Source organism: Microtus oregoni, unplaced genomic scaffold, assembly GCF_018167655.1.
Source record: "Microtus oregoni isolate MIOR12 unplaced genomic scaffold, Mior012 000033F_ref0000390, whole genome shotgun sequence".
NCBI lineage: Eukaryota > Metazoa > Chordata > Mammalia > Rodentia > Cricetidae > Microtus > Microtus oregoni.
In genome coordinates, this window is record NW_024543092.1 from 14,097,392 (window position 1) to 14,122,411 (window position 25,020).

At 46.9% G+C, this 25,020-nt stretch overlaps 1 protein-coding gene across 2 annotated transcripts in view; it reads left to right on the forward strand.

Annotated features, from left to right (window-relative positions):
- The window catches only part of Tiam2 (TIAM Rac1 associated GEF 2), a 129,712-nt gene that overhangs the window by 18,783 nt on the left and 85,909 nt on the right, over positions 1-25,020 (forward strand). For both annotated transcript variants that reach the window (XM_041680056.1, XM_041680057.1), the window contains exons 2-6: positions 1,207-1,316; positions 2,607-3,812; positions 10,926-11,361; positions 14,151-14,323; positions 16,785-17,009. In XM_041680056.1, coding sequence (XP_041535990.1) covers positions 2,613-3,812; positions 10,926-11,361; positions 14,151-14,323; positions 16,785-17,009 — 2,034 coding nt within the window. In that variant the 5' untranslated portion in view covers positions 1,207-1,316; positions 2,607-2,612. The remainder of the gene's footprint in view (positions 1-1,206; positions 1,317-2,606; positions 3,813-10,925; positions 11,362-14,150; positions 14,324-16,784; positions 17,010-25,020) is intronic.

The window sequence follows — 25,020 nt, forward strand, 5'->3', positions numbered from 1 at the left end:
TGGCATCCCGACATGGGATGCTTAGTGTTGTTGGGCCAAAACTGAGGAAGATGGTCAGTCTTGTTAGGCATGCTTTAATATACTTATGGAATCAACTCCAGAAAAGGAACTCAAAAGGCCTCTCTCGACTCTTCATCACTTTGCTGTTTATATCTGTGAGAAAATAAAGGCAGAACGCCACCAGATGGCGCTTCCCATCCCAGCCCTCCCCACTTAGATGGCTACCTTGTCCTTTGGAGGATGACCTCTGGCCCCCACCAACACATGCTGGAGAAAAAGTCAAACTCATGAGTGAGGTCAGCTTTCCTTTTAACTTAGAACTTTAGGCAAGGACTGTGATTTTACTTGGGACTTTTGTTTGTATTCCTTGGGCAAATAGAGAACAATGCGCTGTTCTTGTCCTGCAAGGGGGAAGAGGGAGTGGGGGGAGGCACATCCCTACAGCCTTGTCAGCAGAATCTGTTTTCCTGGGAGTGGTGACAGATGAGCCTGGCTTATTTGAACGTTCTCACCTGCTTCTGCAGCCACAACGGCTGTCATTGGCTGTGCTCATGGAACGGACAGTTCTGGCAGCCTGTAGATCTCTAACTACTTGATGAATCGGGAAGCTCACAGACATCTCGTTTATTATCTTGTCAGTGTGTTGCTTTAGTTCATGAAACTGTTTTCATTTATTTATTTATGGGGTGGGGACGTACATGCCATGGTGTGCATTTACAGGAGTGTCCCTTCTCTCCACCACATAGCATCCAGGGACCTAACTCAGACCGTCAGGTCTAGCAACCGATGCCTTTGCTCACCCAGCCATTGACAAGTGATTTTTGATCATTGATACTTTATTTCTGGATAATCTATTAAACCATTGGGTTATTTATTTACTTATTTATGCATTTTAGAGATAGGATCTGATATAGTCCAGACTTGTAGCCTAGTACCCCAAATTTGCTGCATAGTCAATGATGGCCTTGACTTTCTGGTCTTTTTGCCTCTGCCTCTTGAGAACTGGTATTATAGACACATGCCGATGTCTCTGTTTTAAGCCATGCTGAGGATCCAACCTAGGGCTTTGTAGGTTATTAGCAAACACTACCAATTGAGCTACCTCCCCAAGTTTACTTTCTTGCCTTTCTTTATTGGGTGTCCAGTGTAAAATGCTTGATGGAGTTTTCATGTGTTTTATTTGTGTGTGTTTGTTTTGGTTTTCAGGATCACTTCACGGACTCACAGCCCCATGCTTGTTAAGTGCCTGCCTCCTTCCCAGGAGCTGTAAAACCTGCCCAGTGTTAACCTGCGTCCCAGCAGAGGCCAGGCAGCAGGTAATGACAGCTGAGATTCGTTCGCCTCTCAGGAAGTATGGGACTCACTGAGTAATGAAGAAGGGTTTATTTGCTCCAGTGGCTGGGGTTTTAAAGTATTTATTTGATAGCTGCCATGAACCAGATAGCCATCCATTTGATTTCTGCTCTGCGAGCTTTGATGTGCAAGAGTGAAGAGTTTAAAAAACCTGCTAAATATGCCTGGAACCTGACAGGAAGTGCTGTTGGCTCATAATAGTTCCATGCTGATGAGCTTTAAAGGGGTTGGGGGAGGCTTGGGGCAAATCTTAATTTGCATTTTGCTTACCTCCTCAACTCCTTGTGCTAACTGGAACTTTAAAGGGAATTTAAAGAGACCAGACCCTTTTTCTGTGGCCCACATCCTAAACTGTAAGTGTTTGAACGTTTTCTCCCAAAGCATTCTAAAGTTAATTGACTAGGGCTGTGGTTGTTTGGGAACTCGGTATGACAGTCATCTGGCTCCCAGGGTTCTGCACCTGTAGATTCATCTTGCTGTCAATTGGATACATTTTTTTTTAAATGACAACACTACTGAACTTGTCCAAACAATTCTCTTGAAATGATTCAGTGGAAAACACAGAGTGACACCGGTTTCCATGGTTTTTCCATTGTCAAGCGCTGTATGTGTAATCTGAGAGAAAAAGAACACGGGGCGGTACATGTTGGGGTACGTTGTCAGTACAAAGATTGCACTCAAAAGACCTGAGTTTTTGGAATCCCCAATATTATATGAGCTGTTGGCCTCAACAATGATTCCTCTGTAATGAAAATGTAATTTCCCCGACACCTCTTGGATTGTATGCCCATGCATGTAGACTCTCTTCCATTTTTACTTCAAAGACCATTAGCCAACATGGGGTCTGAAGGGCTCTCTTTTAGCCGATAGTTTGATGCCTGTTCAGTTTTGACAACGCACCACTGAGAGTGCACTTAAAATCCCTAGCACATGGGTTTTAAGGGGATTTAAAGAGACCAGAACCTTTTTCTGGTGCCCACACTCTAATGTATTTGAATACTTAGAATGCAATAGTCCATGTGACCAGTGTGGCCTTTCGCAACTGGGGAACCAGTTCGTCAAATGACTCTTGTCTCTGCACCTTTGACTCTGGTCAGGCATGGAAAGAAATGTCCTGTACCCTCCAGTCCCCTTGTTTAATATTATTAACTATTGTTAATTATTATTAATTATTGTATTTAGAAAAGCCTGTCTTGCTGCAGTGTAATTCAGATCATGACTCATACTGACACAACTGTTCTCGGGTTCTGTAGGTTAAAATGGGGAACTCTGAGAGTCAGTATACCTTCCAAGGATCCAAGAATCATAGCAATACTGTCACCGGTGCTAAGCAAAAGCCTTGCTCCCTGAAAATACGCAGCATTCATGCAAAAGATGAGAAGTCGTTGCACGGATGGACTCACGGAAACAGTGGAGCCGGCTACAAGTCCAGGTCTCTAGCCCGAAGCTGCCTTTCTCATTTTAAGAGTCACCAGCCTTACGCCACCAGACTCAGTGGACCCACGTGCAAAGTCTCAAAGGGCACTGCCTACTCTAAGCACAGAGCGAACGCCCCAGGAAATGACTTCCAGGGCAACCATGGTGCTTTCGTGCCCGAGAATGGCTTCCACTATGTTGGCCACGAGTCAGGGGAGAGCCACGTGACCTCCAGGGACTGCAATGGACACCTCCTCACCTGCTACAGGAGAAATGAGAGCATCGCGGGGTCCACCCCACCAGGCGAGGACCGCAGGAGCCCCAGGGTGCTCATCAAGACACTGGGGAAGTTAGATGGGTGTTTAAGGGTTGAGTTCCATAACGGTGGCAACCCCCACAAAGGGCCTTCTGAAGACCCCAGCGGACCTGTGCAGCTGCTGAGATATTCCCCTACGTTGGCATCGGAAACCTGCCTGGTGCCAGAAGCTAGGCGGGATTCGGGTGCAGACTCCCCAGCCAGCCAGCGCCCCTCTCCCGCTGACTCTCACCTGCGCTCCAGCAAAGGCAGCTCGCTGAGTTCGGAGTCATCTTGGTATGACTCCCCATGGGGCAATGCTGGAGAGATGAGTGAGGTAGAGGGCTCCTTCCTGGCTCCTAGCACCCCGGACCCCAGCCTCCCCACCAGCTTCCCACCCAGTGATACCAAAAAGCCTTTCAACCAAAGCTCTTCCCTCTCCTCCCTCCGGGAACTATACAAAGATGGCAGCCTGGGGTGCCGCTCTCCCTCTGGAACCTGCCGTTCTTCTGATGAGTATATTGGCTCCCAAGTCAGCCTGAGCAACCGCGTCTCATTTGCGTCTGACATGGACGTGCCCTCCAGGGTGGATCACAGGGATCCCATGCACTACAGTTCCTTTACACTCCCCTGTCGCAAATCCAAAGCCTTAACTGAGGACTCCGCAAAGAAAGACACCCTCAAAGCCAGAATGCGTCGCATCAGCGACTGGACAGGAAGCCTCTCTAGGAAGAAGAGGAAACTGCAGGTGAGAACACGCTGGGGTCCGGGCAGAAGGGTCCTAGAGTTTCCCCATCTGGATAGTGATGGTTATCTGTGATGATGTTAGGTGAGCCAGTGAAGGGAAGAGTTTAGCTGGACCCAGCGTGGCTCCTTTTCTGATGGGGGTTTACTTTCTCATTTGCTTCAGACATGTACTTTGATTCATAGCGGCCAGCTCCCGTGTCTCCATGTTTTAGCCAAGGCATGGGGCAGGATACCACTACTGAGTGGCTGGCTGAAGGATAGACTGATATTTCATGGTTCTGGAGTTTGGAAAGTTGGGAGTCACTGTGGTGAGATTCTGGGTAGGGTCTATTCCCGGCTGCTGAAGGTTCTGACCTTACACAGCAGGGAAGGGAAAGGGTGACCCTAGTCTCTTTCTTTTCTTACAAGGATACCTATATCTTCAGAACTCTAGCTCCTGGCTCCCATCTAAACCTTACCCCCACTAAAGGCCCCTGTTACTGTCTCCATTAAGACTTCAGCTTAGGCTCCAAGACAGGAAAAGACAGCATAGCCCTCAGCCGTAGCACCCGGATCCTGTACTCAATTGCTTTGGCACTGTGTGCAAGCCCACAGGCCTGGTTCTGAAGCTGGTCCAACTATTCTTGGAAGGCGTAGACCTGGGTGAAGGTCCAAGTGACTGGTAATCTAAGGTCTTTCAGTCATCAAGTCCAAATAGAAATGGCAAGGAGATAGGCCTATCTATCAGTTCAGATAGGGAGGCCTTCTCAACTTGATATTACTTGACATTTAAGTTGCTTAATAACCAATCATAAACCGTGGAGAATGGACGTGCATATGGTGTTAGAGATGGAGCCCATTGCCTTGAACATACTGGGCACGTGCTATTACCACTGAGCCAAATCCCCCCCAGCCCTTTGGTCTATTTCAGTTTATTTACTTAGTGAGGTTATGAAGTCAAAAGGAGTCTGATTAGGGCAGTCGGTTTATAGGGGAATGTTTTCTTTTTTTTTAATTTATTTATTTATTAAAGATTTCTGTCTCTTCCCCACCACCGCCTCCCATTTCCTTCCCCCTCCCCCAATTAAGTCCCCCCCCCAGCCCGAAAAGCAATCAGGGTTCCCTGTCCTGTGGGAAGTCCAAGGAACCCCACCTCCATCCAGGTCTAGTAAGTTGAGCATCCAAACTGCCTAGGCTCTCACAAAGCCAGTGCGTGCAGTAGGATCAGAAACCCATTGCCATTGTTCTTGAGTTCTCAGTAGTCCTCATTGTCCGCTATGTTCAGAGAGTCCGGTTTTATCCCAGGCTTTGGGGAATGTTTTCTTAACCCTGCTAGATACATACATTCATGTGACTATATAAAAAAAAAATCATGGGATGTTAATAACTGGTAACAAGATAATCTCTCCTGGAAAAACATTACATTATTTATAAAGTTCACCATTAGTTACTTCCTTCTTGGGTATGGTGTCTGCCATCACCACCCTCTCTCCCAAGGGAGATGAAGATCAGGTGGCTACCATCATATGTCCAGGACCTCTTTCTTTTCCCTCAGTTTAGTAATTTTCTTTATTGAGACAAGGTTTCACTGTAGTTTTAGAACCCTTCTGGAATTAGCTCTTGTAGACCAGGCTGGCCTTGAACTCACAGAGATCCGCCTGCCTCTGCCTCTTGAGTGCTGGGATTAAAGGCGTGCGCCACCACTGCCCAGCTCAGTTTAGTAATTTTCTTGCTCTTGAGTTATTACCTCTTAGGCCAAATCACCAAACAGATGCTTTAGGCGTTTGCCTTCTGGCTCTTGTTTCCCAAGCATCTCACAGCGGATAGCATGGTGTTTAGCCCCTGCTGCTCCAGGGCTGTAGTAGCTCACATCTTTGGATCCCAGTATTACAGAGCTGGCTGTGTCCAGCAGCTCTCACCAAATCCCCTCATTCATGCTGTCATGGAATACCATTTTCTGTTTGCTCGGAGCATATTTGTCACCTGTCTTTGTGACATACAGTAATCCCGAACACATCGGGGTCCTTTCTCAGTAGTCCAAACCATGTCCATTACCATGGTGTGTGGATCACTTTCGGCCACATGCAGTCACTGACTGCCCAGCCTTCACAGGGCCACTGGGCCTCCTTCGTATCTGCCATGCACAGACTTTCCTCTGATGTATTGTGTGCCGTGTGGGCTTATGAGCAAAATAACTAGAATTTTAAAAAGAGAAATGTAATGCTAGAAAGGACCTCCATATCTTAGAGATGAGGAAATTGAGGGATCAAGGAGTTTGCTGTCTCCCTGGTCAGGTGTGGGGAAGCTTGTTGGCGGCCACATCTGTAATACCTCGGACAAATGCCAAGAAGTTGTTGATACTGTTAATTATTGATGAATAAGATGAAAGATTTAGTCCCCTTTGTTTTTAAGAGACCCATTAGGACAGCTTTTTGAACGTTTTGTGTGTGGATTCACCAATGATTGATTATCTATAGATGTGAACATGATTGACTTTTTTTTGGTAAATAAATTCCAATCCTATTGTCCAGACATTTCTTTTCCTTTCATAGAAAAGAGTAGGATAAAGTTCTTAAAGATGTAATCCAGCTACGTGTGATGGTTCGGGACTGTTATGCCAACTACTTGGGAAGCTGAGGCAGGGAGATCAAGATCTTTCTGGGCTACAGAGTGAGTTCAAAGATAGCCTGGGCCACTTTATGAGACCCTGTCTCAAAGTTAAAAAATAAAAATATGTCTTGGGACGTAGTTCTATAGAACAGTACACATGGAAGATTCCTGAAGCCCTAGGCTCAACCCCTAGTAGCTCACACAGAAAAAAGGCAATCCTTGCATAGGAGGAGTTTGTGAAGATTTGCTTTAGCAAGGCGTTGAAGCGATAGCTACTTTCTCTCACCCACATAGACTTCTGTATGCCAGCAGAGCGATGATTCAGAAAGCTGGGCTTGATGGACAGGCATTTGTTTTGATTTAAAAGATGACATAAAAGGAACAGCTCTTTCAATACAGACCTTTAATTCTATCCTCATGTGTGTGAGCCTGAAAACCAGACAGCTGAAAAAGAATGCCATACTAGGAGATAGAGACGCATGCACCAGAGAGCGCCTGGTAAATACCTCCTATCAAATTCAGCTAACAAAGACCCTCATCCTGTCTTGGCTAAGCATTTTGTTCTTTGAGTCTGGACAGAATAGACTTTGCTGAGTCAACAGTGCCCCTGACCCCATCTCTGTGACTTGGGATGACAAAGTCTTATTTCCCTGTTCAGGATACATTGTTCATTGTAGTTCACAGGTAACGTGGGTCTGTGCCACTCTCTGAGACCCTAGGATGACAGAACAGCCGTCGTGAAAAGCGTGTAAATGACTGCAGCAGAGAAAGTTGTGTCTTCACTTTAAAAGCTTTCTCTCAGAACTGATGTGTTTCCTTCTGCTTACATTCCCTGAGCACAGCAAATGATAAGGCCAGGCCTGACTTTATGGAGGGGTGTGGAAACAGTTCTTCTATGTACCTTGGGGAGTGGCTTGTCACAGGGAGAATTTAGGACACTGAGACCCGGTTTCTGGCCCCCTCTAATGGTCAACCCTCATTTCTATTCTGAGGTGACATTGTCTCAGAGGCCAGCAGTCTTTTCCTGGCCGGAGGTGATGTATGTAGACAAGGACTCAGTCCTTTTCCTTGCATATGAGGCTAGAGATGGTGTTTCCTCTAAGGCATCATCTTTTGCCTTTTCATCTTTATTAGGATATAGTTAATAGCAGAAATTGAATATATTTAGCATGTATAAGCTGATACCTTGACATTCATATACAACAGGAATGGTCACCATCACCAAGCTATTTCACACAGTCACCACTAAACACAGTTATCGAGTGGGCTTTAAATTTTATTGTGAGACTCTAAATGATCTACTGCCTTGGCATATTTCATATGTGCAAAGGACCCTCAGCTTCAGTCAGAATGCAGTATAGCCAATCTCTAGAACTTTCTTGGCTGGTGTAGCCAAAGTTTTATACCTCTGCAGCCTCTTTCTTAGCCCGGCCTCCATGTTCACCGAGTTTGGATTCTTACATAAATGAGATGGGCCGTGCAGTGTTTGCTTCCCTGAGGAGTGATGCTGCTTTCATCCCCTCTTCTTGCAGTTGTTAGTGCCCTGGTCATCAGGTGTTGACTGAAGTTTCTGTCCCGCCTGGTCCTGTAGCTGTTAAGTCCCAAAGGATCACACAGAGGTCTACACCAATCACAAACTGACTAGCCCACTAGCTCAGGCTTCCCATCAACTTTGATATTAGCCCATTATTCTTGTCTATGTTAGCCACATGGCTTGGCACCCTTCTTGGTGAGGCAGTCACATCTTGCTCGCTACAGCAAGCAAGTCTGGATCATGACTGCACACTGCAGAATCCTCTTCCCAGAATTCTCCTGTTCTCACTGCCCCGCCTCTACTTCCTGCCTGGCTACCAGCCAATCAGCATTTCATTAAACAAGTACAAGAAACAAATGTTTACAGGGTAAAACCATTGTCCCACAGCAATCAACAACAACAGTGTTAATTGGTCATATGCAACTTGGGTGCGGCTCTCTGCCAGAGATTTGCTGCTTTCGAAACATCCGGCTAAGTCTCTCGCAAGGAGAGAGATTCTCCCCGTGGCTAGGGGCTGTGAGTTAGGGAGGCTTGGCTGCTGTGACATTAGTGCGGCTAAAAATGCAGCCTTCCTTCATGACCTAGGAGTTTAAGAAAAGTCTCAGCAAAGCGGCGGTTAAGAGCAGAATCTCCAAGTATTTTGAATTTCCTGAGTGACTCATAGCAGCTGTTTGACTCGCTCCTTGAAGCAGAGGTGTCGGTGTATAAATAAGAACAACCACAGGACATGGTGTAAACACACTGGGAGATGCTAGCATGATTAGTAAGAGCTGTTTGTGTTCTGGGCTCTGTTTTTAGCACCTGGGCCTTGGAAAACCCTCCTCCATTGCCCAGTGGCAGCTTTCCTATAAAAGACACCCAGTGAATGTGATCTGATTGGTTTTTAGATGAAATTTCCAGAAGAAAGCATCAAAAAGAAAGGAAGGAAGGAAGGAAGGAAAGAAGAGAAAGAAATGAAGGAAGGAAGGAAGGAAGGAAGAAAGAGAGAAAGAAAGAAAGAAAGAATGAATGAATATCTCCACAAGGTGGAGTGTTCAAAATAGGGACCTGGCTCAATGACCCCTGATCCAGTTTCTTCTCACTTTGATTTTGACAAAAAGGAAATAGTGTGAGAAGCTCACCAACAGCTGAGTAGTTGACTGTTGTTATATGTTTGATGCCTAGCCTTTAATGGCTGAGCCGTGTCTCCAGCCCTACTCGGCTGGTTTTTTCTTTCCTTCTTTCTGTCTCTCTTCCTTTCTTTCTTCCTTCCTTCCTTCCTTCCTTCCTTCCTTCCTTCCTTTCCTCCCTCCCTCTTTCCCTTCTTCCTCTCTCTCTCTCTCTTTCTCTCTCTCTCTCTCTCTCTCTCTCTCTCTCTCTCTCTGTCTCTCTCTCTCATTTAGTGTTCTGTCTGCTTGTTTGCCTACAGGCCAGAAGAGGGCATCAGATCTCATTATAGATGTTTATGAGCCATTATGTGTTTGCTAGGAATTGAACTCAGGATCTCTGTACAAACCAGTCAGTGCTCTTAACCTCTGAACCGTCTGTCCAGCCCTACTGAACTGTACTAACCTTTCCCTTGCTGCTATACTAATCTGAGCTGGGTATTTGGGATGTTGGTGCTTTTTGAACTTAGAGTGAACTCTCTGCTATCTTATTTATGAAATTAACTTATTTATTTTTGAGGTAGGATCTTGCTCTCTAGCCCAGGCTGCCCTGAAACTCACTAGATAGTCTTTGTTGGTGTGAACTCGTGGCAATCCTCCTGTTTCAGCTTCCCAGTATGCTGGGTTACAGGTGGAAGCTACCATTGGCAGCTTGTTTTCTCCCATTCAGCAATGAATGCTCCATCTGTCAGTTGCTTTCCATGAAAGCATCGGAATGGATGTCTTATGTTTGTAGTCTGACTCGGTGACTGGCTGGCTATGTGTTCTGTGTCCCCAGCTTTAGCAGGAGGTGGCAGTTTTTCAGTAATTGTGGAGCTTATTCAGAGTGGCTTGTGTTTGAGTTTGTATTGGAACCAATATTAAAGTCAAGAGTCACATCTGAGGCATCCTCTGGTGCCTAAAGTAAAACTCAGATAAAAGGAGTTGGACCAAAGAGTTCACTTCTTTTTTTTTTTTAAAGATAAATTCCCAAATTAAATAAAATGCCATTCTTAAAAAAAATAAAACCAATAGCCTCCAGTTCCTAGGCAGTACTCCTAGTGTAGGATTATGAATCCTTGCAGCTTGGGTTTTACTGTATGAAGGGGAAATAGGATGGCAGAGGTTATTATATATAGGAGTCTAAGCCTGGTTAGTTGGTCATAGGACTTCATTTGCAACAGACAGAAGAAGAATTGTGTGTGGCTCAATTCTAATAGTGACAGCTCCTAGCCCCACCCACCCCCGTGGTTATTTTCTAAATCAATGGTTTCACATGATTTAGGAGAAAAATGGATGATAAGAACATGGATCCTTTCCTAGAAGATACTGAATCATAGTTAGCAAAGAATATTTCATTCTTGGTGGGCGATGGTGGCGCACGCCTTTAATCCCAGCACTCAGGAGGCAGAGGCAGGTGGATCTTTGTGAGTTTGAGACCAGCTTGGTCTATAAGAGCTAGTTCCAGGACAGCCTCCAAAGCTACACAGAGAAACCCTGTCTCGAAAAAAACAAACAAAAATAATATCATTCTAGAACTCTTTACTAGTATGTTTTAAATATGCTGTCTAATTGACATGCTGTCTGATTGATTTGGTATTGAACTCAGGCCAGGCTCAGAGAGCCCGTGGCTTCTTGTTCATCTCTTTAAAGTTGACTCTACTGGTGTACGTGAGATTGGGTGGTGCTATTTCTAAAATTCTTTCTGGTTTGGAGATGTGATGATTCGGGTTGTGTTTTGTTGCAAGGCTCTTTGCATCCCCATTGTTGTATGTAGCCACCCCACACTGACGCTGTATCGAGGGGCAGTTGCTGTGGCTATCATAGCTTGTGGTGATGACCAGCTGGTAATCTGTGTTGTGTTTAGGAGCCGCGGTCCAAGGAAGGCAGCGAGTACTTCGACAGTCGCCCAGACGGACTGAACGCAGACGTGCAGGTATCTACGCAAGCATCTGCCTTACTGTGGTCAGGGGGCTCCGTTCAAACCCTGCCTCAGAGAAGCGAATCCACTCACGTGATCGGCAGCGATCCCCTCCAGCAGAACATTTACGAGAACTTCATGAGAGAGCTGGAAATGAGCAGGGCTAACATGGAGCACGCGGACACGTCCACGGAAACCGTGGAGTCGAGCAGCGAGTCCCTCAGCTCCCTGGAGCAGCTGGATCTGCTCTTTGAGAAGGAGCAGGGAGTGGTCCGGAAAGCCGGGTGGCTCTTCTTCAAACCCCTTGTCACCTTGCAGAAGGAGAGGAAACTGGAGCTGGTGGCTCGGAGGAAATGGAAGCAGTACTGGGTGACGCTGAAAGGTACGTGGGCTGCGGTTCACTGCAGGCTTGTGCTTCAGCTGTCCCACCACCAGGAAGTGCTGGCGGGTCAGCATTAACATGAGGAAGTATGAAGGATACTGTGTGTCTGTCTAACACACGCACATGCACATGCACGCAGAAGCCGGAGGACAGTGTCAGGTGTCATTTCCCAGGGGTTGTCCGCCTTATTTTGAGACATAGGCTCTCAAATTCCGGCTTAGAATTCCCCAATTCGGCTAAACCACCTGGCCAGTGAGCCCCAACATCCACCCGTCTCCGCCTTCCCAGCACAGGAATTATATAGAGTATCACTATGTTTGAGATTTTGTTTCTCGTGTGGATTCTGGGGATCAAACACAGAGCTTCATACTTGCAAGGCAAGAACATTATGAACCAAGCCACTTTCCCAGCCCTGACTTGAAAGATTGCGAGCTATCATTTCCTAGCATGCTCCACTGTAGACACTTACAAGTATATTTAGTTATCGACTTAACCATTTATATGTTATTCAGGCCAATAATCAATCATTTTTAAGAATATTATTTTCTGTGTATGTTTCTCAGCCACTCTTTGATACTTTTCTTGTGTTTAGAGTAACATAAAACCCTAAAATAAATTACTGTCAGGTGTACTTCACTTGTTCTTTCTGGGCTGTGTATGCTCAGAACTCCCAAGCCGTGCCCTTCCTAGATGGAATGTTCCCTAGAAGGTTGGGTCTGCATCCTCCCCTTTCACCGACTAAGACAGGCTGATTGCCGCTACCACTGCACAGCTGTTTCATTGCTCACTTATTTGGGCCTTGGGAATGCTGAGCATATGCTGAGAGACCATGCTACACTCTCAGTGTGACCTCCCTCCTCCCCACTTCCCTGTGTTCCCTTCTTAGAACAGAAATGGGGGTTTGTCTTGTTGAGGGAAGAACGCCTCTCACATGCAATGCCAATTAGCAACCCTGGTTGCTTTGCTCGCTGCCGGTGTACCGGTTGGAAGAACTCCATCTTGTGGGGCGGTGAGATGCCTCAGTGAGCACAGCCCTGACTAATGCAGGTGCAGACAGGCGCTGGAGCCTCAGCCCCCATACAGGCCTCCTATGATTGTCAGAGAGACAGAATAGGGCATTGCAGAAGTCACGATTGGGTGTTCCCACCCCTACTTCCGTAGGGAAGAGAGCACAAGCACAAATCACACATGTCCACAGCAGGTATGAATGGCCTCGCGTGCCTCCCTCATAGCTTTCCTGTGCTCTCTGTTTAGGAATTTCCAAACTCCTCCCCTAACCTTGGTGGATAGGCTTCATCTCTTTATTGCCTTATAAGCTCCTCTAGTAAGTTTCCCAGGGGACAGCGTGTGCCATGTGTGAAGGGCCCAGGACCCAGTGACTTCTCATTACACGTTAGGATCCTTATGGTTCAAGATTGGCTGAGGAAAGCAAAGAACAGACCTAGTTTTCATGTCCCAGGGAAGCAGGTTATCATGCATAAGAGGAAAGATCTGGAAACATGGAATAAAGATTAGCTCTGGGAAAAGTTGGGAGGGATAAGGAAATTCGACCTTAGCTGACCCAGGACAAGGTATGGAATTTGCTGAGAAGTTTTACAAGTGCATAAAGGTTTAAGGATTATATTTGTAGGGCATTGGGATCGCGTTTCCAGGGTGACAGGATGGAATTAAAGGTAAGCATGTCTTCAAAGAATACATGTCACCCTCATCTCTGTCATTAGCAGTCTTGGGATTCTTGCAAGGAGGTGGCAGTCTCCTTCCTTTTGCCTGGTCATGTGTGACAGCCTTTTCCTAGGGAGATGTAATAGGTCTAGAGTAGCAGGTATGAAATCCCTTTTGTGGAGCAGGCATTCAATCCAATCCAAAGCCTTGACTCCCCCCCTTTGTCCCCCCCCCCCCCCCCCCGTAACCTTCATGTCTCCACTTCTTCCCTCTGGGAATTCATTGTGTTAAGATCGACTTTCTTGGCTTCAATTCTATAAATTATAATGTTGGAACTGATGTATTTTGGTTAATCTTATTTGAAAACATACACACATATATTTATATGTGTGTGTGTGTGTGTATAATTAGAATTTGGAAATTATTCTTGAGGTGGTCATGTGGATAAACTGGAAATGGTTTTCTGTGGAAAGGGATTATTACTGAACTGTCTTCCTGTGACCTGCTGTCACTGATGTACTCAGTGCTAAGTAGACAAAGACCAGAGTTGGAAGATAGAACATTTACCAGGGACCATCTGCCTTTTCCAATGAGCGGCTTTCCTTGAAGTTCACAGGGTTTCCTTGGCTGGAGGGTTGTCAAGGTCACTCAAACTCGTGGTATCCTGTGAGTGAGAAGGAGGGTGCTGAGGTGAGAAGGCCTAAGTTCATATCCCTGCTCCACAGTCACCTGGTCTGGAGCACCCACATATGTGACCGCATCCTGGGTTTCTTATTGCTAGATTGGAGTATGTCACTCTGAAAACCTTGCAGGACAGCTGTGTGGAGAGAGTCCCTGGGGAGACAGGCAGAGGCACACTGTGTTGTTATTGGTCATGATGTCACCTTGAGTGCATCATCTGGTTTTTATTCTGGTCTGCACATGCCAGGGTTGCTTTGTTCATACACCAGCAGCTTCTTTTGCAGGTGTCTGGGAACATTAGGGATGGCGTCACTTACCTCTCACGCCTTCTCTACGTTCTCTGGCCTTGCGGCAGGAACATTAGGGATGGCGTCACTTACCTCTCACGCCTTCTCTACGTTCTCTGGCCTTGCTGCAGGGTGTCATTCTGTTTCTGTCTTTCCCAGGCTGTACTCTGCTGTTTTATGAGACTTACGGGAAAAATTCCACGGATCAGAATAGCGCCCCACGGTGTGCCCTCTTTGCAGAGGACAGCATCGTGCAGTCTGTCCCAGAGCATCCTAAGAAGGAGCATGTCTTCTGCCTGAGCAACTCCTGTGGCGATGTCTACCTTTTCCAGGTACTGCTGCTGTGCAAATGGGGAGATGAGATGATGGCGCGGGAATGAATAAGATGAGAGCAAACAGGATCCAAAAGGAACTTGGACGTGAATCCAGTAAATGAGGGTGTGAGCAGGAGACTGGCATCCCTACCAGTGCCAACACCTGGCCATTCCTATATCAAGCATTTGTCAGGTCCCTGTGAAGTTCTAGGCTCCTGCCTGTCATATCACGTGAGGACAAAGACAAAATATTATAATCTGGGCTCTGGGTGTAACACATGACCTAGGGAGGGCAATGTCTGAGAGTTCCAGAACTGAGATCTTTTAAGAAAAGCCTGGAGAGTGCAGCCAGGGAAGAAGCTTTACCCACTCCCAGGAATCCTAGGAAAAGTCAAAGAAGCAGATTTCCAGGTACAATAGACCCTCCTAGACTAGTGTTGTGAAAGCAGCTGCTGCCAGGATATCTGCCATTGCGGATTTTAGCAATTTGATAGAAATGCCTAGCATGGTGGTGAGTCCTGCAGGCTGATTGATTTCTGGTACCTTGTGTCTGTTGAGCACCTGTGTGTGTTTGTTGAACACCTGTATGTGTCTATTGAGCTCCTTTGTCTGTTGAACACCTGTGTTTGTCGATCGCCTGTGTGTGTGTGTTGAGCACCTGTGTGTGTTGAGCACCTGTGTGTGTCTGTCGAGCTCCTGTGTGGTCTGTTGAACACCTGTGTGTGTGCCTGTTGAGCACCTGTATGGTCTGTTGAACACCTGTGTGTGTCTGTCGAGCACCTGTGTCATCTGTCGAGCACCTGTGTGTGTGTGTCGAGCACCTGTGTGTGTCTGTTGAGCACCTTTGTGTGTGTGTCGAGTACCTGCATGTGTGTGTCTGTTGAGCACCTGTGTGTGTCTGTTGAGCACCTGTGTTGTGTGTGTCAAGCACCTGTGTCATCTGTCGAGCACCTGTGTGTGTGTGTCGAGCACCTGTGTGTGTCTGTTGAGCACCTTTGTGTGTGTGTCGAGTACCTGCGTGTGTGTGTCTGTTGAGCACCTTTGTCATCTGTTGAGCACCTGTGTTGTGTGTGTCAAGCCCCTATGTCATCTGTCGAGCACCTGTGTGTGTGTCTGTCGAGCACCTGTGTGTGTCTGTTGAGCACCTGTGTTGTGTGTGTCAAGCACCTGTGTTATCTGTTGAGCACCTGTCTGTGTGTCTGTCGAACACCTTTTTCATCTGTTGAGCACCTGTGTGTGTCTGTTGAGCACCTGTGTGTGTCTGGCAAGCATTTGTGTGTGTCTGTTGAGCACCTCTGTGTGTCGAGCACCTTTGTCATCTGTTGAGCACCTTTGTCATCTGTTGAGCACCTTTGTCATCTTTTGAGCACCTGTATGTGTCTGTTGAGCACCTGTGTGTGTCTGTCGAGCACTTGTGTGTGTCTGTTGAGCACCTGTATCTCCTTGACACTTTGGACTTTGAACAAGTAGGTTTATGAAAGTGCACAGAAGCCAAGCAGGGTGTAACTCACATCTGTACTTGGGAAACTGAGACAGGAGGATCACTGTGACTACAAGATTATCCTGGTCTACTTAGTGCTTTCCAGATTAGCCTGAGCTACACCGAGAGACTCTATTTTGAAAAACAACAACCACCACCAACAACAACAACCAAAAATCCTTACAAGATTGCTTTTAGCATGAATGTAATATGTATGACATGATGTCACCTTGGGTGGACAGACCCTTGTTTTCTGTCGCTGAGAGCTGTTTATTTGTTTCTCATTTTCCTGACTGCCATATGCAGGTTTCTGCGTTTTGTTTTCATGCTGATATATCCTGAGAAAAATCAACTGAGAAAAGGTTTATTTTAGTTCATGACGCTAGGTCATAGTCTATCGCTGCGGGGAAGTCACTGTGTGTGTGGGGGGGGGGGGGGCTGGTGCAGCTAATCATATCATATTCACAGTCAAGGGCAGAGGAAGAAACAAATGCACATGCGTGCATACACACACACACACACACACACACACACACACACACACACACATACTGTTCAGCTCACTTCCTCTACTCTTATACACAGTTCAGGACCCAAATCTAGGGAGTGGTGCCCTCTACTTTCAGACTGTTCTTTTCATGTCAGTTAAAGCAGTCAAGACAATCCCCCATAGACATGGTCACAGGTCAACCTACTCTCAACAGTCCCTCATGGGAAGTCTTCTTGGGACATCCTCTACTGTATCAAGCCAGCAGGTAGAACTAACCAGTATAGGCTCTATGTTCCTTCCTGCTTAATTCTTGATGTTCTTTCAGGGTCTGTGAACATGAGTTGGGAGTTTATGTTTAGGAAACTAAACGTGTGTGTGTGTGTGTGTGTGTGTGTGTGTGTGTGTGTGAAGAGATCACTTGGGTTTGACACATCAAATCTTGGTCTTCCAGTTTGGAGATAATTTTGGTGCTCAAATAATCTTCAACACTTCCTCCATCCCATGTTTAGGCCACAAGCCAGACAGATCTGGAAAACTGGGTCACCGCCATACACTCGGCATGTGCATCCCTTTTTGCAAAGAAGCACGGGAAAGAGGACACGGTGCGACTGCTCAAGAGCCAGACCAGAAGCCTGCTTCAGAAGATCGACATGGACAGCAAGATGAAGAAGATGGCAGAGCTGCAGCTGTCTGTGGTGGGCGACCCCAAGAACAGGAAGGCCATTGAGAACCAGGTACCACCGACTGTGTGCCGCTCACGGGCACCAATGCATGCTCCCATGTGTGTCCATCTCCTCTCTTCTCAGGTCTTCCCTCTCTTACGTATTGCACATATTAATATATATTAGCGATGCACCTGGCTTGAAAGCATAAAAAATAATTATGAAAGGTGAATCTTATTGCTAAGATCACTTTAGTTAGAAAGCAAGCCTGGTAAACATGACAATAAAGAACACTCTAGAATGAGCTCAATTGGGTGACACCTGGCATAGTCTTCAAATGCTCTGAGAGATCACAGGGTTGAAGTTGGGCTGGGAACTTGAGAAAATAGTGAAGATGACTCCCTGAAAGAAGATGGCCTTGAGACATTGAGTTATGCTGGAAGAGGGGATTTCCAGGCTGGGAGGAGGGCAGGGGTCACTTGGTTTGGAACAGATGTAACAGAGAGGTGGCTTGGGGCTCCTGAGCACTCTGGCACAGAAGTGTTACATTGGCATGATACGTACTCGGCACTCCAGTGCGATGGCCGCTGGTGCAAAGTCCATTATCAAAGTGGTTTATAAACAATAGGAAGTTATTGTTCATGGTTCTTGAATCTGAAAGTTCTCTGTCAGGGCCTGAGTAGATTCTGCGTCAGATGGAGCCGGCTTCCCTGTGTGGAGGTGATATGCTGTCCTGCTGTCTTCTTATATGGTGGAAGGAGCAAAGGAATTAATTCTCTGTGTCCTCTTCATAAGGGATCTCATTCCCAAGTGCTTTTCCACATGACCTACTTACCTCCCAGAAAGCTCCACTCCGCAGTTCTGTCTCCTTGGGAATTCAGGCCTTTGCTGTGGAAATCTGGGGGAGACACTCAAATCAGGCCATACAGAGTCTGACTTGAAGACTTGGGTGGATTTATTTTATCCTTTTGTTGTGAGTTAGATCTTACGTTCCCACATGTGTTGAAGGTGTGATCTCCCTTCAGCAGTGTTCACAGGAGGGGCCTTGAGGAGGTCATTGGCTCACAAGGACTATGATGTCATGGGTGGATGAAGTATTAAAAGTAGTAAAAACATTAGGAGCTGGGGCCCAGGTGGAGGAAGTGGTAAGTGAAGGCCTGCCTTGAAAAGGTGTATTTTGTCTCTGGCCCCTTTCCAGCCACCATGAGGTGAGTAGCTTTGTTCTGCCCTGAGCAGTCCCCCATGTTCTGTCTCACCATGGGTCCAGACACAACACAGCCAGGGGACCATACACCAAAATCTCAGAACTTGTGAGCCGATGGGGTCTTTCCTCCTCTAAGTTGATTTTCTCACGCATTTCATCATAGCGATGGAGAGCTGACTGCCTTCTTGGCGCTGAGGGCTGGAGCTGGATGCAGTGTTTAAAGTTGGGGAGAAAGCACAGTATAAGTAGCAATTTCAGGAAATATTAGAAGGACAAGAGTGACTTAGGAAAGACAGTGGCAGTAAAGTGGCCGTGGTCTGGGTAGAAAGGTACGAAGGTCTCGTAGCAAGTGGCATAGAAATGCTTGTGAGTCTCTGTTTTCTAAGTAGAAAATGCCAGAATGAAGTTTTTAGTAATTATTTAGAATTACAGTGCTGAATGGAACCGTTCTTGCTCACAGAGCCCAGGGGAAAGCAGAGGGTGGAAGAATGTGGGGTTTGTTCAGAAGACAGGGGCTCCCCACCTGGAGCCCAGCTTGCGTTCATCCTCTTTACTGTGTCCTGCTTTCATCTGGGAAGAGCTCACCCTGCAGACAGGCCTAACCTAGGGGAACAAAACCATTGTTCTCAGGCTCCAGCACACAGGGACAGTGTTTCCAGAGGAAAAAGCCCAGAGTCTCCAGTGAATGAAAGAAGTAAAAGAAAGACTTCACAGGGAGAGATGGAGTTACATCCCTCATGCTTCTTCATGTGTGCAGTACAATACCAATCTGTAGTCTCCATCCTAGACTGGGACTTTTTTTTTTTTTAACCGAGGTAGGAGGGTTGCTTGTGAGTTTCAGGTGAGCCTGCACTACAGCGAGACCTGGCTCAAACAAACAAAACCAAGAGAGTAAATTGTGTATCCTAGTGACCTCTACCATATGCGTGTGCCCGAGAACAGTGCCCCCATAATCACTTTTAAAGCCAGTCAAGGTAATTTTAGTATCTTAGTGTATCTGGTCAATAATTAGCTCTACTGTGTCACGGGGTGCTTAAACGATTTTAGGGCTCTTGTTAGGTGAATAGTTTGCCTAACAATTTTTGCTTTTCGTTGTCTCATGGAAGGCCTCTTGAGCACACACAGCTTTTGAATACTGCTTTGTCTCTTTTGTTTGTTGATACCTTTGGTCCAGAAGTTATCCTTAATGCTTCAGCTTGCAAGAGCCTCCCAGTCATCCATGGTGTGCAGGGTGTGTCCTAGGTTTAATGCTCAGATTCCACATGGCAGCTCACAACATCTGTGATGCCAGTTCTAGGGGACCCGATACCCTCTTCTGGCCTCTGTGGGCACTGCACACATGTGTGCTTAGATGGTAGACATGCGGGCAGTGCATCCAGACATGTAAAGTTAAAAAAATATGTCAGTGGTCTCTGCCTGTAAGTACATTCACTCCCCACCCCACTTCCACATATGTCCTTTCAATATATTTTGTTGCATTGTTTGTAGTTTATGAATGATTTATGGATGGTGTCTCATCACTTCTGATCTCTGGTGGGCAGAGCTAGCTACTCTATACCTTTTTACACACCTCTGAGAGTATTGAGTGGTTAGGTAGTCCAAAGAGGAGCTCATTTTACAAACTGGAATCAGCAGAGCCTGTTAGCATAGGTATAGTCCCGGCTACGTGGGATGCTAAGGCTAGAAGATCAGAAATTTGAGCCAGCCAAGGTTACATAGCAATGACTAGCCAACCTGGGCAACTCATCTAGACCCTGGCACAGAGAAAGGAAGGCAGGCTGCTGTTGTAGCTTAAGTGTAGAGCATTTGTGTAGTGTAGGGCACTATCCTTTTGAGGTCCATTGCCCACTCTTTGGCGAGTCCTGTTGGTCATTTGGAGTGTAGCTTCCTGATACCATCTTTTCACTCTGGCTTTCTTCACCCCTGCTGTCAGCCCTAATCTTTCCCTGCCTCCCTCACCACTGCCTCCCAATGCTGTGCAAATTCCCTATGCGAAGATCTTTGGTTGAGTTTCAGAAATTCTGCCCTAAAGTCATCTCACCATGTTGGTTTTTTTAAGGCTATATTTTAGTCAACTTTCCCCAAAGGGTATTAGCAGGAGTTACAGCCACTAGGCAACTGTCAGGAAGTTGTAGAGAGAGCCATATGCTCTCCATTTGCTAGTCCCCAAAACCTAAAGAAAGCAAGTGGTGTTATTGGGTTGAAGTCCAGAAGGTTTCTGTGATTTTCCAGGTTCTTGTGCCTCAGAACAAAATAGAACCCAGGAACATATCTGTAGAGGAGAAAATAGTGGAGGTTATTAAGAATGAGGAAAACACTCCCAAGAATCCTAGAATGATACTGGGTCGGAGAGTTCCCTGCTGGGAGTGGAGTGCCTATAGGTGCCGTTCACACGGCACCCACCTTCTACCCACTGTGTGTATGTATTGTTCTCTTCTCAAACATGCTCTGACCCTTACACAGTCCCTGGTCTTGGGGTATCTAGTCTTCTGCTAGCTGAATGGTTCACATGTGAACCTCAATACATCTTTCTCCGGCTCCTTCTCTTCTTGACTGGCGGTTGCTTTTAAGTCTCCATCCCACTAGGAAAGTATTGTCCATTGTATCCACAGGCCGGGACCAATGAGGCCCAGTCCCACGCCTCTTTCATATGTTCTGCAAGCCACCCTGTTTGAAAGTTGCCACGGTGATGTAGCACTCCAGTTCACTTAGTAGCCACAGCTGGGCTGGGCATTTTCTTTCGTAGAACATTTTCTCCCAGAGACTCCAGAAACTTCAGATCTGGCCACCGTGTGTCCTCACTGTGCAGATGTAGATGACATCAGCATACAACACAGATAAAGTCTCTGGGACCGGACCTCTTTGAAGTTGGTGGGTGGAGAACATGGTTGTCAACACCCTTTCCTGATAGAAAGACACTGTGACTCTGTCACCGCAACAATGACTGTTTCATGCCGCCTTGTAGGTCATACGCTTTGCTTAAAATAAACCACGCCACGGTCTGCTCCTCCGGCCTCTGGGCTATTTCATGCGGCAGATGATGCAACTTTCATTTGAGCATGTCCAATGCGTGCCAGACCCCACTCTGTGTCCTCATGGGGCGCGCCTTTGAAGTCCTGAGGGAGGAAGCATTGCAAATTAAGTCCAGTTAGTACTTTATTTTCCTTTCCATTTATTATTTCAGACAAGTAAATCAGAACAAAGGCCTCACCACCTTTAGGCGGTCTTGGCATCCTCCCAGACGGCTTCCCCTCCCCCTCACAGCCTGCTCATTGTGTCCCCTTTCCAGGAACTAGGGTTCTTCCCATTGACGTGGGCTGAAAAGGGGGTGCTGTGGTGTTTGGAGGAACCCCACGAGAGTGGCTGTATCCATTGCCCCAGCCTTAGTGTGCCCTGCACATCCTGTTCTATGTTTACTTAAAGGTTGAGGATGATGAAGAATGTGCTGTGCTCAGATATTTGGAAACTGGTGAGGGGCAGTTTAGATGGAGCCTTGAAGATGTGACATGATGTGAGGGGAGGGGGATGTTTGTGGAGGAGAATGGGAGACAGTTGTGGGGCGGTTTGAGGGCAAGGCTATTGATGGGGGTGCTGTGTTTGGATATGGGCTTTCTTTAGTGGGCAGTAGGGAGGTGGTGGAGTCTTGTGGGCAGCACAACAGGTGTAGCCTAGTTCAGGGAGCTTTAATTTAGTACACACTGCAGGCTAGGCATGCGTGTAGGCCAGGGGACACTCTGGAAGGTTGACAGAACTGGGTTTGGAGTTTTCAACACATGATGACTTAAGTCAGAGCTATAGCTTCCTAGCACTGAGGATAACAGCAAGAGGGGGGGAGGATTTGGCCTCCTATGTATTTTTGGGAGACTTCCTGGAAGAGGGGGCATCTGAATTGCTTTTTTTTTTCTTCTGAATTGCTTCTTAAAAGGAGGTGTTAACCAGAAGAGGGACAGAGAAGGGTGCCCTGGGCGGTGTGATGTATTTTCACGTAAGAGTGTTTACATGTAACCAGCACATCTGGTTATGGGGTTTCTTGGTTCCAAAGCCCTTTGGCAATCCCATGGCTCAGATGAATTCTCTCCACCCTGGCCTTCATCCAGAAGCCTGCTTAGCTGTTTTCTCTTAGACCATTTCTTCATTCCTATCCTATTTCTGGGGACTTGCAAGCAGAGGGACTCGGCATGGTACAAACGTGCTGCCTCCTTTCTCCTTGCCGCCTGGGTCACCTTGTCCATTCCACTTATCATGAAGGCCGAGGGGCTACCTCCTTCATGAGTGCTCTGACTCTCCTCACACAGGTTCTGTCTGGGATATCCCATGGCCCTTGGTTCTGTCGGTCTCCCTGCTCAGCATGTTGTTTTCCGGTTGTCTTTCGTGGCTCCTTTTGTCCCTCCTGCAGAACACAGCTCCTCAAGGGCCCTATTGCTCACATCTTTGCTTATTTTCCAGAGGTAGTGAGGGAATGGATATTGGGTGCTGTATTAGTTACTTGTTGCTTTTCTTGTGATGAAATACCGTGTGGGCTCATGGAAGCGTGCCTCTCACGTTCAGGATGGCTCTTCTTACCTCAGCTGATCACATCTGAGTAGCCCCTCAATGCCATGTTCAGGGCTTATCTGCAGGTAATTCTAGATGCCGTCCAGTGAAAATTAGCATGAACTATCACAGGGCCCCTTTTTGAGCCAGGGGACTTTCTTCCTCACTGTAGGAAATCCAGCTGTTCTCTGTATCCTCCTTTTCCCTCTTTACTCCCAGCTATCAAGTGTCCTTCCCTGCCATCCTCTCCCCAGTTCCCTCTCTGGTGTAGTATTCTGATTCCTTCTCAAGCAACAATATATTTAATTTTCTGATCTCTCTACCCAGTAGAGATGGGTAGGTAGACTGCATCCGTTTTTCGGACGGGAGAACAGGCCCTTAGGTGAGTGGGGTTTCTGATGGTGCACAGCTGGTAGCTGGCAGAGCCAGGGATGAACCCAAACCTGCTCTTGGGTGCTGAGCTGCTGCTCACTGGCTCTTCAGTGAAGCCCACAATGCTTTGCTTGCTGGCTAAATGTGGGACAGACAATTTTTGTGCGAGTGAGAGACGAAAGCTCGGTTCCCTGTTTCCCGTAACTGGGCTTCCCAGTTTGGTTTGAAGGAAAATTCACTGGCTATGAAATGGGTGACTTTTGTCTCCAAGGAAACAAAACCAAGCTGGCTGCTGAACTGTGGCTCGCTGTTGTAGCCACTGGTCAGCTTTGGCAGACCCTTGCCGTGGGTTGGGATCTCTAGTGAACGTGGATTTCAGTGCGGGCGTTTTAAAGTTCCTCCCACCAAAATGGAAAGAGTAAATTATCTGTTAGGCCTAATCCTAGTAATGGACAGTTGGGCCAAATGTTGCAATTGAGTGACTGAAGGAGAGAAAACACTTTCCGAAAGGGTTGGGTCCTGCAGGGTGCTGCCATCTTCCTTTAAATGTACCATGTGCTCATTTGCCTCCTCATTATTTTTATTGCTAGCTCCGCCTCCTCCTCCCCCGCTTTACAGCTGTCCAGAGCACCTCTGAGCTCATTCACTGAACATAACTGTGTACTAGGAAAGAGGAAGCTTGCCATTGAAGTTGAGTCAGTGCTTAGATCTAGGGTTTCCCTGTGGGATTTCATCATTAAAAAGTTCCCTTTTGATGCAGCTGGTGACATGTCTTAATGGCGCTAGCCCAGTGACCTGAGCTGGATGTCTGGAACCCAGGTGAAGGTGGAAGGAGAGAGCCAGCTTCCCAAAGTGGTCTCTGATCCCCACACATGTAGCATAGAGCTCAAATATGTGTACACACCATACACACTCACACACACACATTGCACACACTTACACACTCTATCCCTTTTCTAATAAAGGGTAATAAATAGCTTCATTAAAGTGGCTCCCCCGTCTCTTGTGCCGTCCACGTCATTGCTGTGTTTTGTTGCATGCACCACTAAGGAGCACTCAGTTTGGAGAGTAGGCTTTCATGTCGGGATAACTTAAAAACCGTTTTCCTTGGGCCTGGGGAGGACATGACCTTAAACATCCAATCCTGCCTATACTTTCCACATGCTGGGCTCACTGGTGTGTACCATGATGTTCAATTTGTGATCCATCCCAGAGCTTTGTGTCAGCTGTGAGCATGCGCCCAGATGACTGAGCAACGCCTCCAGAGCTCTCAGTGCATTGCTTTCATCCAGGAAGTCACATGTTGAACGTAGAAGAAATTGATGAAGAGACCTTAGAGCAGTGGTTCTCAGCCTGTGGGTCACGACCCCTTTGTGTGTGGGTGGGGGGGGGGTCACCTAAGACCATTGGAAAACACAGATACTTATAATTCATAACAGTAGAACAATTGCAGTTATAAAGTGGCAACAAAATTAATTTTATGGTTGGGGGTCACTATGACATGAGGAACTGTGTTAAGAGGGTGCAGCATTGGGAAAGTTGAGAACCACTGACTTACAGGAAATACTCCACAAAGTTTTAATTTCTGGAAGACCGGATGGGGGACAGTATCCAGTGGACAGTATCCAGTGTTGGGAATCTTTCTAATGGCCAGTCATCCAGGATGAATGAGTAACACAGAGGATTGAGATGGCACTTGTCCTGAGGCACTTGGTCACCCTTGGCAGAATCCAGAGCCCGGTGGCCATTGTAGCTATGTGGAGATGGTACCAGGGCCTGTGGAAAGCCAGCTTCAGCCCTGCTCCGAGTCTTGTGTTGGCAAGTCACCCGTGTCTGTCGATCTGCGTGCAAATGGAGGTCACCGTTTACACACTGCCAAGACCGGAGTGAGATCCATGAACAAGTGCCGTTTGATGGCGTTTCTTTGCCAGCCTGTGACTCCTGGTTTGGAAGAAATACGTGGCAATGTCTGTT